Source organism: Asparagus officinalis, chromosome 7 (genome assembly GCF_001876935.1).
Source record: "Asparagus officinalis chromosome 7, Aspof.V1, whole genome shotgun sequence".
NCBI classification, from domain to species: Eukaryota; Viridiplantae; Streptophyta; class Magnoliopsida; order Asparagales; family Asparagaceae; genus Asparagus; species Asparagus officinalis.
The window spans coordinates 140,498,540-140,501,445 of NC_033800.1; the positions used below are offsets into that span (position 1 = coordinate 140,498,540).

Genomic DNA, 2,906 nt, shown 5'->3' on the forward strand with positions numbered 1-2,906 from the left:
ACAGAAACCCTAATGTTTAAAAACTTATAACCAATACAAATCTCAAAATTATCAGCAGACCACTAAAATTTTAAATTGCAACAAACAATTCAAAATTTTAATAATTATAAAAAATACCCTCAAAATTTAGACTTACAAGAAATATTCTAACATTCAAAAACTTACTACCACCACATGAAACATAAAAATTATAAGCACCCAACATAAAATTTTAAATTTTTAAAAAACTCTCAAAATTTCAAAGTTTACACAACACACCCTTAAAAATTCAAAATCACAAAAAAGTGACTAAAATTTCAAAACTTAGCAAAAAAAGAGTAGTTGTTTGATATTCTTTCATTAAGATATGTAAATTTAACTTTTAATTTAAGGTTTTACTATCCTTTTTCGGCATCTAAAAGTAGTCTGATTTTATTGAAAAAGATAAAGGTGGAAAATGGTTGATAACGTCTCAATAAAAAATAAAACAGAAAGAATAAAATGCACTATTTTCTGAATATTTTATAGAATAATTTTTTTAAGTAAATTAGGAATCTTTAGAAGGGATTTTCATAAACTTTTTTAGTACTTTTATATGCTTATGTGGATGCTTTCATTATATAAAAGTATACTAGATTTAGCATTAATCTTTAGTTTATGATTTTTTGAAGTCTATTAAGGATTAGTAACAAACTCTAAATTATCTTTTGTGTCATTTTAGCACACTTGTAACCAATCATCTTGTCTTATAAGCTTTAATTATTTATTTTCCTTTTAGAACGCTATCTTTTCAAGTGTTTTTTACTTTTGCAATGCTATGCTTTCTCATGTCAAGCTTGGTTTCATGTCGGTCTTAGTGACATGATAATTCAAATTGAATTCGGATTATATTTATTTTTTGTCAATTCAATTATCAATATAAAAATTTAAATTGGGTGTAGTTTATTTAAACAAATATTAAAAAAATAAATAATTACAATGGTAAAGTTTAGATATATAAGTAAGCAAAAAACCATCAAAGCGGAACCGAGGAACAACTTTTAGTACGGAAATAAACCAAATATATTTAATCATGGTATTTAACCACGTGCATTGCACATGCATAAAACCTAGTATTAATCATAATTATATCCTATCCAAATCCTATGTGAACTACCTACAGCTCAATAATTAAAAAAAAGATTAACAAAGTACATGAAATAGCTCCACGGTATTAATTTATTAAGATAAAGAACTAAAAAAACATAATATGTGAAGTATTACGAAATAACCCAAAAAGTTTCAAATTTTGCATAAAAATTATTCTTAAAATTTTAAAATTACACAAAACATCCCGACATTTCAAAACTTAAAATAATGATCATGAAATCTAGAAATTAACATCAGCAACTGAAGAATTTAAAATCTACAATTAACACCATCAACGTTTTAAAAGTTATAAAAACACCCTTAAAAATTTAAATAATAAGAAAGCATCGTGAAATCCTAAAATTTTAAAACTTGCAGACCGCAAAAACAAATTCAAAGGATTACCATCACGCACCTGAAAATTTAAAATTTATAAAAAAATAATCTTAGAGTTATAAAAATTACAAAAAAACTCATTTAAATTAAAAAATGATAAAAAACCTTAAAATTTCGAAACCTATAAGTTACAAAAAATATCCTAACATTCAAAAACTTATCACCAAGATATGAAACTTGGAAATTAGAAGTATCCAACTTAAATTTTAATGTGGACCACTCTGGGTCAATCCCGTCGGCGAGATAGTATCCCAGATTGTACTCGTGGCCATTAACAGTATAGTTGCACGGTGAAGCTCTTCCCTCTGCAAGTTGTGCAAAAACCAGTGAACGATGTAGCACATTGAGGTCATTGTGAGACCCTGGCAGTCCAAAGAAAGCATGCCATATCCAAAGATCTTTGCTAGCTACGGCCTCTAAAATAATTATAGGTTCATGAAAATGCCCAGTATACATACCTTGCCAGGCGGTTGGACAGTTCTTCCATACCCACTGCATGCAGTCGATGCTCCCAAGCATACCAGGAAAACCTCGTTGTGAACCTTCCTCGAGCAGGCGTGCAATGTCTTCATTAGTCGGTGAACGAAGGTATTCCTCCCCAAAGATGTTGATAATCGATCGAACGAACCTCTTCACGCTCTCAAGCGACGTGCTTTTACCGATCCGAACATAGTCGTCAACGGCGTCAGCGGATGCTCCATATGCGAGCATCCGCATAGCTGCAGTAATCTTTTGAAGGCTAGATAGTCCTAACTGTCCAACACCATTCCTCTTTTGGACGAAGTACTTGTCATGTTCGACGACAGCGTCGTGGATTCGAAGGAATAACAAACGCGACATTTTGAATATTCGACGAAAATAATGAAGAGGATATATTGGTGTGTCAGCAAAATAATCTTGGAACAACCGATTGTGGCCTTCCAGTCGGTATTGATGGAGCACGATACGTCTTTTGTGTTGAACTGAAGTTGAACCTTTCCCTTGTTCTTCTTCCTCGACGACAGCAGCTCCCATAAGAAAGAACGTCTTCATCATTTCATCATCGCTAGAGCTAGATGAGCTAGACATTTTGTTTTGGGAGACGATGGGTTGAGGTGAGAAGGCATCGAATTTTATAGGAATCAGTCGGTTGACGGCCAAAGTTTGCGATACCTCGAAGTTCGTGCCCAACCTCGAACTTCGAGAGCTACCTAGAAGACCGTGTGCATTCCCTCGAAGACCGCGGGTTACATCGAAGACCGTGTGCGTTCCTTCGAAGACCGTGGGTTACCTCGAAGACCGTGTGCGTTCCCTCGAAAGCCGCGTGTTACCTCGAAGACTGTGTGCGCTCCCTCGAAGACCTATCCAACGGTTAGAAATAAAATACAAGAGGTTTAAATATAATTAAAAGTAATGGGTAAAAT

The 2,906-nt window shown here is 33.3% G+C and overlaps 1 protein-coding gene across 1 annotated transcript; it reads right to left on the reverse strand.

Annotated features, from left to right (window-relative positions):
- Positions 1,515-2,571, reverse strand: LOC109847874. The gene is made up of 3 exons (XM_020417109.1): positions 1,962-2,571; positions 1,668-1,865; positions 1,515-1,522 (listed from the first exon to the last, which is right to left on the reverse strand). The coding sequence occupies exons 1-3, from the start codon at positions 2,569-2,571 to the stop codon at positions 1,515-1,517; spliced, it is 816 nt and encodes a 271-aa protein (XP_020272698.1).

What these genes read in the sequence shown, in the direction of transcription:
- LOC109847874 (XM_020417109.1), bottom strand. Translation starts at nt 2,571, where the DNA reads ATGTCTAGCTCATCTAGCTCTAGCGATGATGAAATGATGAAGACGTTC. An exon ending in CTGTCCAACCGCCTGGCAAG is followed by an intron (nt 1,866 to 1,961) that starts GTATGTATACTG and finishes TTGGACTGCCAG; the next exon opens with GGTCTCACAATGACCTCAAT.